Consider the following 18,596-nt stretch of genomic DNA (forward strand, 5'->3'; position numbering starts at 1 on the left):
TAGAGGTACCTATATAGCATTTGGATAGCCTCTTATGTCGTTCATCTTGCAGATAACTTTTTAGCTTATACATTTCTGTCTCTTACTCGACTCAGTTTCGACGTTTCCCGCTACTTCGGAATCCCGTATTAATCAGCCATGCAAGGGGCGCTATCTTCCGTTGGACGCTGGTTCGCGAGGGCTACCCATAACGTAAAGCCAACACCGAGAGACGGATTCCAAATCTTCGTAAGTCTTAAAGATGCCCAAGTATAAATAAACACTAATATGTCCAAGCATCTTTTCTCCCAACTTCCCCCCGAACTCCGACTGATGATATGGGAATACAACTTACTACCACATTGTATAGAAGTTCAAACTACACAGGCTGTTAAACCCCAGCTAAGACTACGTAACGATGAATTTCACTATACGTACGTGTGTAGAACCCCTGTCAATCTGCACGTATGCAGAGAATCACGACAGGAGGCATTGAAACGATATAGTCTACGTTTTGGTATTGGAGGCCTTGTCGATCCCATAAGAGATATGCTCTATTTTGGACCAGATATGGCATTTGGATACCCAAAAGATTGGTTCAGTATTTTCATGTCTCAACTTCACCCGAAAGATATGGCTTGTATCCGCCATATCGCCATCAGCAACTCGATGCTCACGTGGCACTTCTCGTATCATGCGCTGACCTTCCGATTGGCGCTTCAGGAACTATTATATATTATCAATCATCAGTTGGTAAACCTGGAACAACTCGTCTTCGTCTGCCACGGCATTCACTATGACCACATATATGCCGGATGTCGTCTCTACGGATCTGTCCATATCAAAGTAGTTGTGAAAGCGGAATTGCCCCTGAAAAGCCCTCCGGATAGTCGTTTCCCGCCGACGATTGAAAAGGTGATATCTGACCAAACATACGAAGATGTCTTGGCGTGTACGCGTCTCTGTCATGAACACAACTAACCTAACAACTAACAACTAACATTAATACGGCCAAAACATGTTGATGCACGAGCATCACTATTCAAGACTATGGTAATGGTAATGAATTAGAGCTAGATGCACACTGGATCATTCATTCTAATAGCTGGGAAGAATATTAATTAGATGCCGATTTCTTTTTCTCGGAAAGCAGGAATATTTAACCTAAATGGAATCGACCCTGTTTCGATAATCTTAAGAATAAGCTACGTGAAAATAATGATTACGTGCTTGTAACCCAATAGAATACTCTCTTAAAAGGTAGAAATAGTAGAAATAAGTATGTTTATTTTGCTGAATTATACTAGAGGCTGGGGAAAAGATTAAAGTTACCTCTCTTGAATTGTGATGATGTGGATTCTATGGGCTATAAGGTCCACCTATCCAAGTACCTACCTCAGGTGCCCGTGAGCTGGACGGCCGGAAAATCATTGGACCCAACGCTCTTTAGTCAGCCAATCAAAGTCTTCCCTGTGATACCTAGCTAACCTTAAATTTTATCGTCAGAGCTCGGCCAATAACAGACCCCACCAAAATTCTTGAGCGCTACACTTTCACCAGTCAAATTGCGTCCAGTCGGTATAAGTCGTCGACCATTTCCACCACTCCCGTAAATATCAACTGCTCTTGATACAATATTGCGCGCCATGCCTGGAAGAACGAAGACTCGCGAAGATGCGCCCGAGGAGGTAGATACCTCCATGGACGATGCACCCACCTCGGCGCAACAGCCTGCAGAAGAGGAAAACGGAGATGCCATGCAGGAGGACGGATCGGAAGGCGATGGGGACCCTGTCGAGGAAGAAGAAGAAGAAGAGGAACCCCAGCGAGTTAGAATCGTGCGTTCGAATGCCTACATACTGGTCTGAAGTGAACAAGTCACTAACGAAATGTTACACATAGCTACCTGGATCATCCGAAACGGCAGCTTCTTTCGAATTCCTGAAGGAGGGTCACACACTTGGCAATGCTCTGCGATATATAATCATGAAGAAGTACGTTAATATTCTGTCCTGTCGGGAGTAATGCGACTAACTAGATATGATCATAGCCCGGACGTCGAATTCTGCGCGTACGCCATTCCCCATCCTTCCGAGGACAAGATGAACCTCAGAATCCAAACATACGGTAGGAGATGTCCCAGAAACTGAACCCCGTCCATTCGGTATTGACTGCTTGTAGACACGACGACTGCTGCGGCTGCGTTGGCCAAGGGCCTTCAAGACATAGAGGATCTCTGTGATGTCGTTGCCGACGAATTCTGGACAGAGCGAGAGAAGTTCGAAGCAACCCCGGAGCAGGCTCGCAAGAGGCAAGAAGAAACAGAGAGGAGAAGACAGGCAGCACAGACTAGTTGAGAGTATCTTGGCACAACGTGAAGGATATGGCATTTGCGGCGTTCGGAGTATATGATAGAAAAACAACTTTCTCAGGTCTAGGATTTGATTTCGGGTCTTGCTATGTAAAATACAGCGGGGCGATACCTATATCTAGTTGCGACCCTGAGGCACTGTTAGCGGGAAGGCTCCCCTGTCAGGGATATCGTAACAGAGACTTGCCTCTAAGAAACCTTGCATGAAGCTGTTCGGCAGTCTGCTGGCTCCCCGGAAGTGTTCAGAGTTGAAATAGGACATGACATGTGTAGTCTGCTTCCAGAAGTTCATGGCTTCCTATTGTATAAACCCATCAGTAATGTTCCTAATACGAATTTATTGCGCCCCTCATTTTACATCCAGCCCGCTCGATAGCCGTAGCTGTGTATCGAGCTATCTATTGACTGACCTGGTATTCTGCGTTGTTCTGCACAAGGAGCACATCGACCACCGGTAGCTTATCGACGAATCTATGGCGCTCGAACTCCTGTCGCATTCGTGTGCGGATGACGGAGACTGGGAAGGGGATCGAGTACATCGTCTGGATTTCAGGTGCCTAGAAAGCAACTCGTATAAGCCTCCCTCCTATAAAGTAACCGCCCTGCGGTTCGTTCTCGCTGCGGATGGATATGAAGCATTCGCTCCGGGGAGATCCGTACCGCTCGTATCCATTCTCGATAAGCCGCCAGGACTCGTCGTCTTGCGTCGCTCCAATTAGCCGCTGTGGACTATATTAGCGTGTGGAAATGGAAGCGGGAGGTATATACTAACACGTCCGCGTCGTTCGCGCGAATTGTGTAGGTGCTATCGGCATGATAGGTGAGATATGTTCCTTGACGTAGCGTTGAAGTTCATTCGAACTTCTTAGCTTCCAATTGTCTCAAGCGAAGGTGGGAACTGAGCCTTGGACCTAGGTTAGGCTGCATTAGCCACATTAGCCACATTTATACTACCTACATAGGTATCTTGTAGCATTTTCTCTTAGTCATCTTGCATAATCGATAATCGCGTGGCGTCAGGTACATGTACCATTTCGAGGTCAACATCACTTCTAAGAAGGCTTCGTTCCTGTAATTCTCAGCCTTGCCCCACTACGTTGTTGAACTGTTTACTTTCCCAGGAGTTGGAAATCGGGCAATTAAACAATTACCTGTTTTACGAATACAACTCAAGCTTCCTCCCTTCCGACGAATCAATCCTATACAATCATTACAATATGCCACCGGTCAGATCCCTCGGCTCGTCACGATCCAAGAAGCCGCCAGCCGGGTTCGACGACATCCGTGACGACCTCGAGATCTTCAACATCAAGATGAAGGACGCGCAGAACTTGCCTACAAGCAACATCCCGAAGCACCAGGCGCAATGGCCCATTTTCCAGATCTCCCATCAGCGAAGCCGATATATCTACGAGCTCTACTACGAGAAGGAGGCTATCAGCAAGCAGCTGTACGACTGGCTGCTCAAGAACGGATACGCCGACGCTATGCTGATTGCTAAGTGGAAGAAGCAGGGATACGAGAAGGTATGCAATACTGTAACTCTTCAAAGTGCAAATTGGGGCGTTTTGCTAACTCTGGAATCTCTAATAGCTATGCTGTCTTCGCTGTATCCAGACCAAGGAGACCAACTTCCAGTCGACGTGCGTCTGCCGAGTACCCAAAGCCCAGTTGAAGGACGAACAGGACGTCCAATGTGTTAGTTGCGGCTGCAGGGGTTGTGCTTCGAGCGATTAAGTTACAGTCTTTGAGTTCATGCACCGGTTGGGCTTCGTGGCATAACGGCGTTAGGGTTCATTCTACATACTGGTTTCCGGCAATCACTATACCTATTGGAGTACGGGCGATCCGTTTCACTGCACGATATTACGAGCTTCTAGGCTTCTAGGGAAGATAATGGAGTAGACTAAAGGCTCAATTCAGAAAGCATTATTTATCATGGGCTAGAATATCATTCGTATGTAATGCTACTGTTGATGTCGTTGGGTTTATGCTCATGTTCATAATTTCGTGCTCTCGTGTTCTCAATTATTGTTATTTTCGTCAAATCATCGTCTTGCGAATCCCGCTATTCCTTTCCTGTGGCCAAAGCGTATGCTCGTGGGGACAAACTGGAGTGCGGACATAGCGCCAGCCAGATCCTCCATCTCCATATCTGGGACTTCAGCCTGAGGAGAGGTCACTTTCGATGTTTCTGTTTTCGATTCTTGTCCCTCCGGCTTCGCTGTATCCGTTTGCCGAAGACTCTGCCTTCGTCCCGTTGTTTTTGGCACGCTACCGTTGGTCGCCGTAGACGACCTTCGTCGACGATGCCCATATTCGATTAGTAGCGACTGCCTTCCATCGACACCGTCCTTAGTAATCCCAAAGAAATAATTCTTCGGGTACATGTGCTTATCGATGAGGTGGCTCCGTCTCTTCTGAGGAGTTCTACACTTCCGATCACAGCCCTCGACAAAACAAGAAAACTACCCGAAACATAGTTAGTTTCATAAGCATAAACCGGGTAGATGCCGGGAGCACCCTTACCGTGTGCTCGCCTTTCTCTCTCTTCACGGCGGCGAAGACATCATGCCATTCTTCGATATGAACATTCAACAGGTGCTCGGACGGAAAGTTCTTGCCGCATTCTACACATCGATTCATATGTGTCCTGTTGTGGTGTGCTTCATATTCCGTGTACGTCCTGAACGACAGCACGTCTCGGTGCGGGGGTAGAGAGCACTTCATTATGAAGGTATTGTTGTTGTTGTTGTCGTCGTCGACGGCGGATTCGTCAAGCTCTGTGATTTTTGTCGGTGGAAGCTTTTCTACTTCTCGTGGACTTGCGCTATTCGAGATCTTCTCCGAGCCAGCTTCAGGTTCCGGTGACGATAATAATTCGTCTTCTTCAGGCTCGCGTGAGCGCTTCATATTTGCGTTGTGAACTTAATATAGAGATTTGGGGCAGATTTACATTAATAGAGACTGTTGCTAGTGACCCAAGAAAATTGGTAGCAGTTAAGTGTGAAATTCCGTTTGCTTGGTCGTCGACGGTCTTGAAGATGAGGTCAAGTCTGTGTAAGTATCAAAGTCACTTGGTGGGGGTTAAAAAGCGATGTACTGTACATGAAAGAGACTCGACGGGTTGAATAGATAACTCTTTATCACTCGTGGGTCCTTGTAAATAATGAATGGTATTAAAAATAGCAGCGATACATGTAGTTACTCAAAGTCAAAGAGACATAACCAAAGGCATAATAAAGTTACTGGCATAACTACAATATATTAAAGTCTAAGCTACAAAGTTTGGTGACGAATGTGGACAATGGAAGAGACTTTGGGCTACCAGGCCCACCAGGCTGCCAGGCCACCTCGACGGAGGCGGTCAGTGGGTTTGAATTGTAACTCGTCGATTCCATAAAATGCCAAGTGGGAAATTCAAAACTTAAAAAAGGTTTACTAGCGAACCGAATGCAGCGAGTTAGAGACGATTGATCTGATTTGATCTGCCGCATGGACTCAAGGACAGGGTTTACGGCGTGTGAATCTAGGTAAGCTCAGTGGCTGCAAGCGTACAATAATACAAGGTTAGGTCCCTAAGGCAGGCCACCTTCAAAAGTAAATGTGCCAAAAAAGACCCCTAAACTAATCCGGGGTTAGCAACGAGGGGTCTGCCCAGCAGGTGTTATAAGGTACCTTATTCTACCTAACATTTTTAAGGTTCAGTTCAATATTTACTGGGTACATGTATTGTACTTGGTATGTATTGTACCTATGTAGCCCTGCCTGTCTGGCCTGTCTGTACTACATCGGTCCTTGGGCAGGCTCGCAGATTTTAGCACATCATTGGCGTGCGCCGACCCTCCCTGCGTTTTTACCATCTACTACAACTTTATGAGCCCATTCAGTCGCCTCACCCTCCATCTATTCATTCCTCACCTTCACGCCTTTCCCCTTAACCTTATCATAGGTTTCTGTGCCAGATAGACACCCTAGTCTATAAGACGCTCTTGTTCCTAGTCGCAGACGTAGTATTTACCCGTGCTTCTGTCTGCGCCTACGATTTCCTAATTTTAATTCTACTATTTGGTCGTCTAATTCTTAGTGCTGGACATCTCTTCTACGAGGTATCCCTTCTCTTAACAACTAACCGCAAATGTACCCGATATCATACTTCAAGAAAGCTATCTTTGCCCAATCTTGTACGGCGCGCCTCAGTTGCCTCTCGTCGCACGCCTCAAATTATGGATATCCGCCGCATCCTCACGCCCGGTTCGAGTTCGTGTGATCCTGCTTCGAGGCTGTGAGCTGTCGCAACAGTTTCCCAGTCAAACCTAAACCCCGCGCCCTAGAGCGACGGTGACTTAATAGCGCTATTATACCACGCTTCGGCATCGCATATACATTACGATCGTAAGCCGTCTTCGTCCACAATGGAGAATCCGCGAGACAAAGCCAGGGCGAGCTGGGGGTATGTCTATGTTTGTCAGATGCGCCAGTTTTGGTTTTTGCATTAACATCCGAGGCAGGGACGCCCAGAAGATCCGCACTGATATAATGGCAAAGATATCAAGCCTGAAGAAAGAACGTGGAACTACGAACACTACATCTGCTTTCGATGAGGTTGAGCAGACGATGGCTGAGTATGAACTCCCCTTCCGTATTACTACTACTACTACTACTACTACCACCGGAAAGTATTAACAACACCATCGTTACTCTAGATTCCGTCTAGCTTGCATGAACGTGATCAACCATGATTTCGAGTATGCAGCCGGTAAAAATGTTGAGCACTTTCTATGGCATGCTCACACCTTTCTTAACGGAGAGTACCGAAAGGTTATGAGCCGCCTCTTGGCACAGAATCAAGTTGTTGTGAGACGGAAGTTAGAGAAACAGTACCGAGGATTTCTGAGGACATCCCAATCGTTTTATCGTGTCTATATTCAAAGATTGTCTGGGCGGTTCTATATCCCGCAACTTCACCAAGTTGCATATGGTACAGATATCGAGCCGGAAGCGATTCCTCCTCCCGATTCAACACCTCCGTCTCGGCTTCGCGCAATGATTCTGAAATCATGTCAGATCACCCTGGTTCACCTCGGTGACTTGGTCAGGTATCGATGTCAGATGACTGAGAAACTTTCGAATTCCAGTACGAATTTCGATAAAGCCTTGGAGTATTACGGTCTGGCAAACGCTATCGACCCCGATGACGGCTCTGCCCACCATCAATTGGCCGTACTATATCAACTTCAAGCTCGGCATCTTGACATTGTCTATCACTTTCACCGTTCTATCTGCATCGCGAGGCCGCACCAACTAGGGATTACTAACCTTGAGCGAGAATTCAAGGGCTTGGAAAACCCTTCTACTGCTCGCAAGGGGCCAAAAGATCCAAGTGAAACTATGGTTACCTGGTTCCTCCGACTACATGCGTATTTCTTTCAAGGAGAGCCTTTTTCTCAGCAGTCTGAGCTAGAAGAGGAAGTGCTACATCGCATAGAGATGACAATCAAGTCTAACCCCGACGACGCCATCTTACGAAGAATGACATTCATCAACATCGCGGCATATGACGTTGCTTTAGAGAAAGTAAAGGGTGAGTTTGCCGGGACGATCTTTCAGTTATTAGACTTATATGCTGACCACAACCAAAAGCTGCTTGGACAATACAAGGCTCCCAATCTGCCCAATTCTTATTGAGATTCAATATCCGTACATTTGTGGTTCTCCTTCGAGTTCTAAAGGCGGGTTTACTGAATGAATCTGCAACGTCTCTGGCTTCCGAGAAGCAAAGCGAGAACCGTGACAGTGCTGAAAGTCCTATTCACTTTAGTCCGCTTTTATCGCGGCTTCTCCCTTTTATCCGTCTTTATATATCATGGATTTATGTTTCTCAGGCCGATATTAATAGCTACCGAGAATTCTTAGAGCCATATGCCAGCGACGTATACGGACTCCTCGGTGATACGTTGACTCTACTCAACGCTATCATCGATCAAGTTGCGGTCACAGTCACGTCCAAGTATCTACTACCGGAAGATGTCGAGGCTCTTGGCCTTAGACCATTTGCTAATGAGAATCTGCCACTATTTACACAGTTGGAAGACTTGCTGGGCCCAAGCTCACCAAAAAACCCCAAATCTCGCAAGCCCCGTCAAAGGGCCTCTGGCTGCCAATACCGACCTGATACGGAAGCGGTTTGGCGTATTAGAGACATCGTGTATTGTGGTGTGCTGTTGGCAGAGAGTTCGGGTTGCTCACTCGTCATGTCTCTTAAACAGCACGAGGGACGAGATATCGAATGTTGGGATTTCACTGACGAGCCTTCTCATCGAGTTCCTGTCGGCGAAGCAATCATGTTGCGTATGGTGAACAAGCTAAAGCTTGGCAACACGAAAGCCAAGCCTGAGGATCTAGTACAGAAAGACTTGGAGTTTTCAAATCCAGGTATCGCTACGGCAGATGCAAAGCAATCTTACGGCGATAATAGTGATATAGACCTCAAGACGCAACATGGACTTGATAAAGGGAAGTCCGTCGACGAACGAGCCCCCTTTTCGCTTCTCGATACAGATTTGAGTGGAGATAGTGAAATGGTCAACATGGTAAATAAGCTTCTGGATCCCACTGAAGACAGTAGGCCTCAATCGAGTCAGACACAGGCTGATACAAGCTACGGCATGAATACTACTACAACAAATGAGGTCTTCGGTCAATTAGGCGCTAATTCCGAACATACTTCCGCACAACCTTCTCCGGTATCTAAGACTATCCCTAGTCTTCCATGGGGTTATTTTTATAAGCCAACTCCGCACCGTTCTAGCAGTCAATCTAATAACCAATTGCCCCCTGATGGCGATTACATACCTAGGAGTGCTCACGGTCAATCGGATAGCCTCGAATCATCTTCTTATCTCAACGGTCTGGCTACTGGTACACATCAAGCTCAAGTTTATGACAAGCTAGGCATGGCCATAGCGCCTTTGCCGGCTCTCAATCGTCATGAAACAAAAGGCCCTCGCGACTCGCTCGAAGCATCGCGAACTGCCGTTCTTGACAGTTTGACAGCTTCTCTTTATGCCCAGCACGGGTTGGTCCCCAATGATATGCAATCTTCGGATAATTTTGCGAGCCGCGTGGCTGCTAGCCCCTATTTAGGGACTCGGGTCTCTACACCCGGAACGTCAGGTTCACCATTTGCCCCTGGGTCCAAATCGCCTTATTTGAGCAATCTCGGACTTAACATTAGCTCAAGTTCCATGGAACGTTCTGCTAGTCAACTTGCGGCTATGTCTAATCTGCAAAGCTCGCCTGGACCAAGCTGGTCCGGCAAGTCAATCGGAACATATAGTGGATTTCAAGACCCACGCAGCTATCCCCCGAATGCCTCGAGCCCCGCTGGCATCGAGCCGACGGCCGTTCTAGCTTTAGGAGCCCAGGGCCCAGTATCCAGACGCAAGGCGCCTGGCCCTCCTACCCCAGTCCAGCAACCACAGTCTCCTTGGACACAGGAACCTACGAGAAGCGGATCGACATTCGCCTTTTCGCACCCGAGTAGCCTTTATGGTGGTACTCCTGCCGCGCCTCTAGGTGGCCCCCATAATATGGTCTTGTCTAACGGCAGCTATAATGCTAGTACCCCGTTCGGCCGTATTGGTGCGGGATCCAATAGTAGGGATGACTCCGCGCACTACTGAAATCAAGCTAAAGATGCTCTAGGCACTGAAGGCGACTCCTATGATTATAACCGCCGGCTCTTGGGGACTGCAATGCTTAAAAATCAGAAACAGCGTCCCAAGTGATGGCTTCTATTGGTATATTATCATATCCACTTTCAATAACTAAGGCGGACTACGATTAGTGAAAATTTCCTAGGAAACATTACGAAAGAACAAACTCCATCTTATCGTCTCTTCCACGCCTCATCACCTTAAAATCCGTGTTCCCGGACTAGACCGTAGGTCGAGAGTCTTGTGTTTATGTAATAAGGCATCTGTCAATTCTAAGACATACCTTATTTATGCATCCTCCCTGACGGTTGCAAGGGTATGTTCACTAGCATTCCTCAACAACCTTGGCGATAATTTGGCATAATCGAGAAGAGTGAACGATTACAGTATTCGTGCTGCTACGGGCAGCAAATTGAGACATCTAGTAGGTGGGTGGTACAGAATGAGACGGTCATTTCTCCGTGACATCTTACCTTCCGGGTGCGACATTTCCAAGAAGAATGTGACCCCAAAGGTGCGGGTAATGGGCCTGACGAACAGATAGTGAGACGACAGATGTTATCCAGCTTGAGGGCGTGAGGCCTAATATCTTCTATAGAGAAGAATGGTAGACGATAACTGTGAGAAACTTGGTGTCGTCAGCAACATAACCTTCTTTTATGGTCATTAATGATTAAGCGAGCAAAGAATGAGTCCAGCGCTCTTCATCCATGTCTTCTTTTTCGGTACCCTTCTGCGTCTGCTTGAGATCCAGTACAGCTTACCCAGCATGCCACACTCTCCTTGCGACTCAAGCTACTCTCTGTAATACTCAGATCCAGTTACGGGGAAATCAGTCAGAGTCAAAGACAAGGAATTCGAGGGCGGAACGTACTAGGCCCTCGAGAAAAACAGAAAAAAAAATTGTTTGGGAAGCTGATCACCTCACTGCGGTGATCGCTGGGTAAGTATTATTCCATACACGCAAATATTTAAAACGGGGATTCTAATACATAGATTATAGACTCTAAGCTCTTGTAACACAGAATATTCTTCCCGATTAAACGCTCACGTTACCACATCGTTCTTGGTTACTTCCGTATTTTCTTCACAGCAGGAAATGTGATATAGTCCCCCGCCAGGGCTGCTTAATTTCATATTTGATTACTTCCTCGTCTGTAGCGAGTCTTGCCTCGCGATTAGCTTCGTATCCTTCGCCGTAGGGACTTACCGGCATAATAGAGAATATAATGGTCTTAGTCGTGTATAACATCTTGCATATTTCACTCATGCCAATTCATCACATATGCATGTATTCATATCGTCTAATCGTAGGACATAGCTTAGTTATTTAGCTAAAAAAAAAAAACCTATGTATACGAAAGGCCACTATCGACAACCCGATGGCCAGGGGCCAGCACGACAATGCCAACCACCACCAACCATACAGCTAGCTCTTCTAGCTATATTATGGAAGAATATTTAATGATGATGCACAGAAACAACAAGAGACAAGACAAGAAAATATGATGTCCTCCAGTTGTTGAAACCCAGCAGATAAAAGAAAAAATAGAAGAAGATGGCTTGCATTCTCCTATTCCATCCTTTTTCATTTCGCTTCGCTTTTGCAAATGCAGTAAATGGACCCTCCCCACCGCCTGTTGAAAAGCAATATATATCTTTCTACCTAACCTTTCCCTATCCTAATTTTCTTCCCGAGAACGCCGTCCTTTGCGCCAAGTTGAGTAACGACAAAGCTGCTTGGTGTTGCCACCGGGGTGCTGTTGGTATTGACAGGCTCTTTTTTTCACTGCTGTCTCAGGAGAAAGGCGATTTACGAGGAGGGTTGGTAGGCCTGCTTGGGGAAGGGGTATCTGTAGTCTTTGTTAGCAATGGCTCGCCAATGCGGTATGAAAGGAGGGTTTTGTTATTCTCCAGCGTGTACAGAAAGTTGCTGCTAATATTATTCTCTAGGAATTTTCCAGCAGAAAAGACATGGATTGCATTATGAATTGTACCCGGGGAAAATGTGATGTGTGGCGAAAGAAGCGAGTAAGAGGTAGATAGAAATTACTTACGAAGGACCCAATTCCTGGATGCTCAGGCGCGCGAGCCACTGGCCGACATCGACGCTCTCTTCGAGGGACTTGCCCTGGACGAGACCAGCAACGAAACCACCAGCGAATGCATCACCAGCACCGTTGGTGTCGGTAATCTTGGAAGCGTCAATGGCGTGGACAGGGAACTCCTTGACCTCGTCCTGGCCTTGGATAGCAACAATGGTAGGTAGAGTACCCTGGGTGACGACGGCAACACGAGGCTTCTTGGTGTTGGCCTTGGGTAGGTTGGCAAGGGCCTTGGCGATACCTGCAACGTCGGTCTCGGCAACAGACAGGGAGTGCGAGCGCGCGTAGGCGGCGGCCTCGGACTCGTTGCAGATCACGTAGTCCCAGTATTGTGACGATGCATCGAGCGGGTCCTTGAAGAACTCGGCGATGAAGGGCGCGCTCATGTTCACGATGAACGTCTTGTTGTTGGCAGCAGCCTCCTCGCCGAGAGCCTGGATAGCAGGGGGGCAGACTGCAGGCTGTTAGTTAATTCCGTCTGTCTATCTGCTCGCTGGCTATGCAAGCATTAGGAAAGAGGGGAAGTACCGGTGAAGTGGAAACCACCGACGTAGTAGAACTCGGCGTTCTTAACGAGCTCCCAGATCTTGGGGCTCTTAAGATGGTCAATATCGTAGAGGTTGGCAGCAGCAAGGTCGGTGACCAAGCTCCTGTTGTGGCCGGTGATGATGGCACCGCACCTGCCGGTGGGGGTCTCGGGGTCGACGCGGTACTCGACCCTCAGGCCAACCTGCTTGACGGCATCGCGGAGGATGTCAGCGTACTTGTCATTGCCGACACCACCAAGGTAGACAACGCTGTTAGGCGGGAGTATGTAAGCAGCTCCACGGGCCGTGTTCTGGGCGGCACCACCGGCAATCAGCTTGGCATCGTAGTTGTTTAACAATTCCTCGTAGATGGGAATGTGCTCGGGAGAGGCCAGGATCGCATCGTTAGCCTTAAGGTTGTACTTCTTGAGCAGCTCCTCATTGCCTTGGGCCTGGATATCTGAGATCGGCCCCGAAACATGTCAGCGTAAACTCGGCCGAAGCGGTGGTAATCGGGGTAATGGGTAATGTCCACGAGAAGAGAAGAACACGATATAATTATATTTTCCTGGGTGAATTGAAGCTGTACTTCGAGTAGCTCTGTTGTTGCTCTGGCTTATACACCATTCCGGTGCATTCGTTGGCCAAAGCTCAACTTTCACTCCTCAACTTTCACCCCTCACCCCTCTTAGACGCCCAATTGTGCTGCACTTGTATAAAATTCAAATTTTACTCACCCAGAAGAGGGTTCTCCAAAGCGAGGAGTACGTATTCCTTGTTAGCAGCCATTGTAGATTGGAAGCGTCGTCGTGTGGTGGTAGACGATGTTGATAAAGGTAAAAGATTCGGCGGTTGTGTTAAAGTAGAAAGACCCTTATTTTGGCGGGGTGAGATTTTATAGGAGAGCGGGACGGCTGTACAGGCACAAGCGTAGGAAGCGTAGGAAGCGTAGGAAGCGACGTGGGCGGTGTTGGTGGGGTTATTATAGAATCGTAGCGCTTTTGAGATTGTCCGAGGGATCAACCCGGAGGGAAGGCAGGTGGAGAACGGCATTCTCTTACTTCCTAGGTATGTGCTGTATTACTATTCACATTAAAATCTCACGCGCTATTAATAAGACGATAAGACGATAAGACAAAGTCGGCATCCTTTGGAAAGAACCTAACCTAGAGAAATGGAACATCGAGTGTATTTATACAGGTGCAACTTTTATAAAAATAAAAAAAACGCGATTACTTTTAGAGGTATTTTAACTTCTTTATCAAGGCTAGCTCCGTCGTATGATATCATGCCCTACCGAGGATATACGAAAGACGAAAGTTATCTAGGTTAGGTACATACGACTACGTATGGTTCCATCTGTCGACCCTCGTCACGCGAGACTTTGATCGGAATTCATCTTTTTTGTAATAGGATCTCCACTTAACCCTATATTGTACGAAGTATGCCTGGTCTGGCCTGGGGACTACCATCCATGCAGCAAATCCTCCGCAATAGCTCTATCTCGACTTTCACTAATTTCACGACGGGCGACAACTGGAAAATATGTGTAGAAGTGCAGAAAGAATCTGATGCCGGGTACTTCCATTGAGCCTATCTCATATCGTAGCTCGCCAAGTACCTAGAGAGATGCAAAGTGCAAACAAGTAAAACTCCAACCGCCGTGATGAACCATGACCTGGAGATCCTATTTTACTCCTTCGTCTTCTGGGTACCACGCAGCAGACCCGTCCGTCTGGCTGCGATGAGACCCGCCTTTTGACCTTGTGCCGCGTATCGGGAAATTGTAGAGGCTTTACCGATATGTTGATGGTTACCCTAAGATCCCGCATTAGTACCTCACAACACATTCCAATACATCCGATTCTACTTACACCACCGTGAGGATGGTCGACGGGGTTCATGGCAACACCACGAGTCTTGGGCCAGCTGTTGCGCTTGACGGCGAACTTATGCTTGGCGCGCGAAGCCTTCAGGAGAGGCTTGTCTGTTCGGCCGCCACCAGCGACGATACCGATCATTCCTCGAGAGTTGCTCGAAACAACCTTCTTGGCACCGGAAGGGAGCTTGATTCGGGTCTTGCCCTCATCGGGGTTGTGGCCGACAACGGTAACGTAGTTGCCGGAAGTGCGACCAAGAGTTCCTCGGTCACCAACCTTCTCCTCCACGTTGGAGATGACGGTACCTTCGGGCATCGAGGCGAGGGGGAGGACGTTTCCGACGGTAAGGGCAGCGTTCTTGCCGGCGTAGATGAATTGACCGGTGTACATGCCCTCGTTGGCGATGAAGGTCTCGGTGATCTGCTTGAACTTGTAGGGGGATCGGAATACTACTCGGGCGAGGGGAGCACCACGACCCGGGTCGTGGATTATCTCCTTGATGATACCTCGTACGTAGCCATGGCGCTCAGCGAAATCGAGGGAACGGAACTTGGCCGGGGCCTTGCGCAGGCGGGTGTTGGCGGCTAGAAGAAATCAAAGGTAAGCCGAAATAGTCCGTATCAGAGCGTATCAGAGCGTATCAGGGTGTTTCGGAGGATATTAAATCGATCGCAATCGTGGCGAGCTCTAGGGGATATTGAGAGAGAAGGTTGACGGAGAAAGTTGACGTCGAATACTTACTGAAGATACCGCCGTTACCCTTTCTCTGGTTACGAATCTATTTAACGAATTTCGTCAGTCGCGATAATACCAATTAATGGGAAAGCAGTGCCGGACATACCACGCGACCCATGGTGCCGGTCTAATTTGCGTAATTCGTGATGTTGAAGAGAGAATGGATGTTTGGGTTGTTTGGGTAATTGAAGAAATTTGGAAGAGACACGCGAGATTAGAGAGCCGATAATTTTCCCTCGATGCAGAAGTTGATTGTGTGGGTTGCGGGCTAGCTGCTTGACCCTAATCGCTTGGAGTACGTACCTTTTACAGCTAGGTAATACATACGGGTATAGACAACCCCGCTAAGATAATGGCCTGTGCGCTTTATACCTAGGTACATAGGTACCTGTCTAGTTACATAGTACATACATAGCCACAAACTCCTTTGCACGGCCACATATCTACCTGGATGGAATGCCCCACATTTGATGTTAAAATCCCCCGTCCCCCGTCCCCCAATCCCTGATTGAAAGAAAGCCATACATACATAGCGGAGAAAACGACGCGCCCACCCTTGCATCAAGTTCAACTTCGCGCTCTTACAAACTTCATTCACTTTTGACCCTTCACATCTTCTACCGCCTCCTCTGCCACTTTATCTCCATCTTACAACGTTTTGCTCGAGATAACCCCACGGCTATTTTGGAAGCATATCTACCTGAATTCTAAGCGAATATTCCCCTTTGCAGTTGATTAGATCCCTACGTCCGTCCCCGTTTGCCCCGTTTGCCAGTATCGCATACTCGTCATCCGTTACAAGGCTTCAGACATCACCAAGTCACAATGGCGAAAGAACACGCCACCGAATTTGAAAAGATCATTAATGCTGGTAAGCTACTCGAACTTGGTGTTATAGGCAGCTCGGAACGACAATTACCAACTTATAATATCAATATCAACACAAATAGAGAGCTCATCAACTAATGCTCAATTGGTTTAGGCCGAGAGCGCAAGAAGAACGAAGCTCTTGCCGCGCGTATCTTCAAGAAGAAAGACGGCCAAAGACGGGCGAGCGCACCCACTGCTGGTTCCCTTGCAAGCAGAGTCGGAGTGAAGAAGGTATGATGGCGCTGCACTCGCCATCCCAGTTCTGAAAATCCAAACGCTCTGCTAATATGTCACCTTGTGAAGCGAGTATCATCGGTCGCGCGTCTCCCAGGTGGTGATATCAACGGTGAATGGACTCACGATCTTCACAATGCGCCCAAGAACCCTAGGGCGCAACAAGACCCGAACTCGCTAGCATCCCGAATTCATGCACCAGGTACTTCAGCACCCCGACCGAGAAACGCTCCGCGAAATGCCCGGCCAAACCGCACATCTCGGCTTGCCAATGCCTATGAGCGTACAACTTCCTCGCCCGCAACGGCGCAGCAGCAGTTGAACGTGCGTTCAGCACCCACGCAGCCCCCGGGACAAGGCATAACGATTCGAGGCCTTGCAGGACCATTTGCTGTCATGGCGCAAAACTTTGCGCCGGGGACCACCGCCGCTGATATAGAGAGCGCCATGACTCCAGTCGGAGGCCTTGTAAGCAGCTGTCGACTAATCAAGACGCATCCTATTGTGATAGCCGAGATAGTCTTCGAGAGCAAGGAGGGCGCGGACCGAGTAATCCAAACCTTTAACAATCAGACGGTGAGTCTCCCAGAAGTTAACTAAGCTATATCATGTCTAGGAAGCTAATGAATACGATAGGCGGACGGCAGAACGCTCCACGTATACCTAAAGCCCGGTGGCACCTACCGCTCCACACCGCCTACCGGACCTCGCGCTCAGCGTGACCACGAGACTCGATCAGCCGGCAATAACGTCGTGGTTGATGGATTCATGGGGTTTGATGAATGGATGGAGACGGACTCGCTTGGTAGTGGTTACTCCAACGGTGGCAGCAACGGCGGCAACGGCGGCGGCCTATACAGCGACACCATGGTCCCCAAAAACCAAACTAACGGTGCCAGTGGCAACAATAGTCGAAGGGGCAGAAACTTCCGAACCGGAAGGTAGGACCACGGATCAGAAGCGGATGTCGCTACGAAGGGCGACTATTACCAAGATAGTTATAATGAGTATTCACCTAACCGCCAATACCGGCGATGGTGAGCCGATGAATCCTAGAAGATGTAGCTCCATTGCGGCGCGCGAGTAGGACTATACTGCAGCCGACCACGAGAATAGACTCCCTTGACGAGACAAGCATTGAAGAAATGGACGTCTCCATTAGAGTCACGTTTTCGGATACGACGCAAACTACGAAAGGGAAGACGAGATATCCCGAGACAGGGTACCGGACGTATAGACATGACGTAGGACGTCTTCGAGTTATTCCTTTTTACCTACTTAGACATGTACTAATACAACATACGCGTCTACATTTTGCACCGTCATTAATGCTTTGGATCCAATGGAGAGACGAGATGAGATATTCATCTAGTTAATATTACCCCCTTTGCGGGTACCTAATCGGCAGGCACCTAGGGGCTATAGACGACCAGGCCACTTACAGGTTAGATTATGAAATCAGGTTTATGGACACGACTTGATGCTACAACATTATCGTTTTATATTTTATACGCCGCGTGGATGGAATTACGTAATTACTAGCTATACAGATAATTACTAATAATAAATCAACATTATGTTACCTTATTTTCTAGCCGTAAGGGAAAGCAACGAGACAATTAAATAATCATATCTCTACTATATCTCCTACACCCATACCCAGACAACTCACTCACTTTACCCCATCATTCATTCCTTCCCCCCTATCCTACCCCCTATTCCATCAAATCACCATCTCTCAACTCTCTTACCGACTTTATATGCTTTAATTAGCTGCCAAACGATCCAATTACTTAGGTAATCACCCATTTAACTTGCGCTCGTCACGATCATCACCATCGCCATAGTCATCGTGGGCAGCCTATACGTATTTATAGGTATCATACGCAGCCTAAGTTAGGTACGTGTACGTACAGCAAACCGCGCTTCTTAGCGCGATGTGGTCATTTTTGACCTCCATAATCCTCTTCGCTTCCCCGTAGGTTTAATTAAAAAAAAAAAAAAAAAAAAAGTAAAAAAGTTAGCTGCGAAGCAGCAGTAAGCTCTCCCTCCATCCTACCATTCACCCGTTCACCATCCTCATTCCTCATGTTGTATCCTCCTTCCCTACCACTCAGCCGGCATCATCCACCCTCGACGTAATACGCCACCGCCGGTGGCCCTCATAACAGCAACGG

General features: G+C 47.9%; 9 protein-coding genes across 9 annotated transcripts; 5 read left to right on the forward strand and 4 right to left on the reverse strand.

Annotated features, from left to right (window-relative positions):
• The first annotated feature begins 248 nt into the window (after positions 1 to 248).
• Positions 249 to 1,191, forward strand: F4813DRAFT_357809 (uncharacterized protein). The gene has a single exon (XM_049243161.1). The coding sequence runs from the start codon at positions 268 to 270 to the stop codon at positions 958 to 960; it is 693 nt and encodes a 230-aa protein (XP_049100195.1). The 5' UTR covers positions 249 to 267; the 3' UTR covers positions 961 to 1,191.
• A 434-nt stretch (positions 1,192 to 1,625) lies between these two features.
• Positions 1,626 to 2,336, forward strand: F4813DRAFT_389013 (RBP11-like subunits of RNA polymerase; the record flags this gene model as incomplete). Its single annotated transcript, XM_049246770.1, has 4 exons — positions 1,626 to 1,817; positions 1,882 to 2,000; positions 2,030 to 2,106; positions 2,161 to 2,336. The coding sequence occupies 4 exons, from the start codon at positions 1,626 to 1,628 to the stop codon at positions 2,334 to 2,336; spliced, it is 564 nt and encodes a 187-aa protein (XP_049100196.1).
• Positions 2,337 to 2,468: 132 nt separating this feature from the next.
• Positions 2,469 to 3,165, reverse strand: F4813DRAFT_380545 (NADH dehydrogenase, alpha subcomplex, subunit 6; the record flags this gene model as incomplete). Its single annotated transcript, XM_049245573.1, has 5 exons — positions 2,469 to 2,488; positions 2,534 to 2,648; positions 2,761 to 2,907; positions 3,011 to 3,072; positions 3,123 to 3,165. The coding sequence occupies 5 exons, from the start codon at positions 3,163 to 3,165 to the stop codon at positions 2,469 to 2,471; spliced, it is 387 nt and encodes a 128-aa protein (XP_049100197.1).
• A 402-nt stretch (positions 3,166 to 3,567) lies between these two features.
• On the forward strand, positions 3,568 to 4,087 carry F4813DRAFT_380546 (cell cycle control protein cwf14; the record flags this gene model as incomplete). The annotated part of the gene is made up of 2 exons (XM_049245574.1): positions 3,568 to 3,876; positions 3,944 to 4,087. The coding sequence occupies 2 exons, from the start codon at positions 3,568 to 3,570 to the stop codon at positions 4,085 to 4,087; spliced, it is 453 nt and encodes a 150-aa protein (XP_049100198.1).
• Positions 4,088 to 4,242: 155 nt separating this feature from the next.
• Positions 4,243 to 5,468, reverse strand: F4813DRAFT_59069 (uncharacterized protein). Its single transcript, XM_049248667.1, has 3 exons — positions 5,454 to 5,468; positions 4,880 to 5,387; positions 4,243 to 4,818 (listed from the first exon to the last, which is right to left on the reverse strand). The coding sequence occupies exons 2-3, from the start codon at positions 5,261 to 5,263 to the stop codon at positions 4,399 to 4,401; spliced, it is 804 nt and encodes a 267-aa protein (XP_049100199.1). The 5' UTR covers positions 5,264 to 5,387; positions 5,454 to 5,468; the 3' UTR covers positions 4,243 to 4,398.
• A 971-nt stretch (positions 5,469 to 6,439) lies between these two features.
• On the forward strand, positions 6,440 to 10,459 carry F4813DRAFT_59150 (uncharacterized protein). Its single transcript, XM_049248669.1, has 5 exons — positions 6,440 to 6,803; positions 6,862 to 6,975; positions 7,057 to 7,934; positions 7,994 to 10,009; positions 10,058 to 10,459. Exons 1-5 carry the CDS (start codon positions 6,766 to 6,768, stop codon positions 10,138 to 10,140), a joined length of 3,129 nt encoding a protein of 1,042 aa, XP_049100200.1. The 5' UTR covers positions 6,440 to 6,765; the 3' UTR covers positions 10,141 to 10,459.
• Positions 10,460 to 11,861: 1,402 nt separating this feature from the next.
• On the reverse strand, positions 11,862 to 14,128 carry F4813DRAFT_59141 (Ribokinase-like protein). The gene is made up of 4 exons (XM_049248668.1): positions 13,438 to 14,128; positions 12,702 to 13,160; positions 12,126 to 12,627; positions 11,862 to 11,921 (listed from the first exon to the last, which is right to left on the reverse strand). Exons 1-4 carry the CDS (start codon positions 13,751 to 13,753, stop codon positions 11,882 to 11,884), a joined length of 1,317 nt encoding a protein of 438 aa, XP_049100201.1. The 5' UTR covers positions 13,754 to 14,128; the 3' UTR covers positions 11,862 to 11,881.
• Positions 14,129 to 14,392: 264 nt separating this feature from the next.
• On the reverse strand, positions 14,393 to 15,433 carry F4813DRAFT_389019 (60S ribosomal protein L2; the record flags this gene model as incomplete). The annotated part of the gene is made up of 4 exons (XM_049246771.1): positions 14,393 to 14,518; positions 14,575 to 15,164; positions 15,322 to 15,358; positions 15,422 to 15,433. 4 exons carry the CDS (start codon positions 15,431 to 15,433, stop codon positions 14,393 to 14,395), a joined length of 765 nt encoding a protein of 254 aa, XP_049100202.1.
• A 400-nt stretch (positions 15,434 to 15,833) lies between these two features.
• Positions 15,834 to 18,032, forward strand: F4813DRAFT_357831 (uncharacterized protein). Its single transcript, XM_049243162.1, has 4 exons — positions 15,834 to 16,186; positions 16,298 to 16,416; positions 16,489 to 16,995; positions 17,056 to 18,032. Exons 1-4 carry the CDS (start codon positions 16,141 to 16,143, stop codon positions 17,362 to 17,364), a joined length of 981 nt encoding a protein of 326 aa, XP_049100203.1. The 5' UTR covers positions 15,834 to 16,140; the 3' UTR covers positions 17,365 to 18,032.
• Positions 18,033 to 18,596: the final 564 nt, after the last annotated feature.

Source organism: Daldinia decipiens (assembly GCF_022478715.1).
Source record: "Daldinia decipiens strain CBS 113046 unplaced genomic scaffold F4813scaffold_14, whole genome shotgun sequence".
NCBI lineage: Eukaryota > Fungi > Ascomycota > Sordariomycetes > Xylariales > Hypoxylaceae > Daldinia > Daldinia decipiens.